Here is a 714-nt window from a genome sequence, read left to right as displayed (position 1 = left end):
TAGCCGTTCCAGGCGGTGTAGAAGGTGACGGTGAAGCCAAAACAGGCCATGCAGAGATCAGCCACCGCCAGGTTGACCAAGATGTAGTTGAGCGGCTGCCGGAGCTTCTTGTGTTTGAAGGTGACCAGGAGGGTGAGGAAGTTGATGGGGAACCCGGTGGAGATGAGGAAGAAGATGTAGCAGCACACGATGCGATACTTCCAGGGCTCGGCCAGGTAGTACTGGGGGTACTCGAAGGGGCTTCGCACCACCCCAGTCTTGTTGGACATAGGCACGTAAAAATTGATACCCTCCGTCCCGTTCATCCTGCCAACACTACAGCAGCTGCTCTCTCTGGGGGTGTCTGTAACTAGCTTGGCCTCAACCCCAGCTAATGAAAAGAAGGGAAGTCCCACCCCCACTATGGAAAAATACCCAATTGCAGGATTCCCCCCGATCCCCAAACCAAGTCAGTGAGGACCAGCGGGAGCCGAGGGGACGGGAGGGGGTGCCTGCCCTGGGGGCTGGCGCTGCCCCCGTGCCAGGGAGGTTTTATACCCTTCGGCCTCCTCGAGCGAGCGCGGGGGGAGGCTGACGAGGGGCTCGGCTAACTTTGTGTGACAAGGGCAACGGGATTGAGGGGGTTGATGGTCTAAGCACCCTCTAAGCAGCCAGTTGGCCCCAAAACCTGCATTAAGGGGTATTAATTGCCATTAAGTGTTTAATATTGTTTAA

At 56.6% G+C, this 714-nt stretch overlaps 1 protein-coding gene across 1 annotated transcript in view; it reads right to left on the bottom strand.

Moving 5' to 3' along the window:
- LOC103807854 (green-sensitive opsin-like) overlaps positions 1-305 on the bottom strand; it is a 3,403-nt gene extending 3,098 nt beyond the window's left edge. Inside the window, 1 exon segment of the mRNA XM_009080607.1 lies at positions 1-305. This exon segment is cut by the window's left edge and continues 16 nt beyond it. Within this exon segment, the coding sequence (XP_009078855.1) occupies positions 1-305 (305 nt within the window).
- Between the last annotated feature and the right edge of the window lie 409 nt (positions 306-714).

This window comes from Acanthisitta chloris, unplaced genomic scaffold (genome assembly GCF_000695815.1).
Source record: "Acanthisitta chloris isolate BGI_N310 unplaced genomic scaffold, ASM69581v1 scaffold10640, whole genome shotgun sequence".
In the NCBI taxonomy this organism is placed as follows: Eukaryota; Metazoa; Chordata; class Aves; order Passeriformes; family Acanthisittidae; genus Acanthisitta; species Acanthisitta chloris.
The sequence above is the reverse complement of the archived record's forward strand: the minus strand, read 5'-3'. Positions and strand labels throughout refer to the sequence as shown.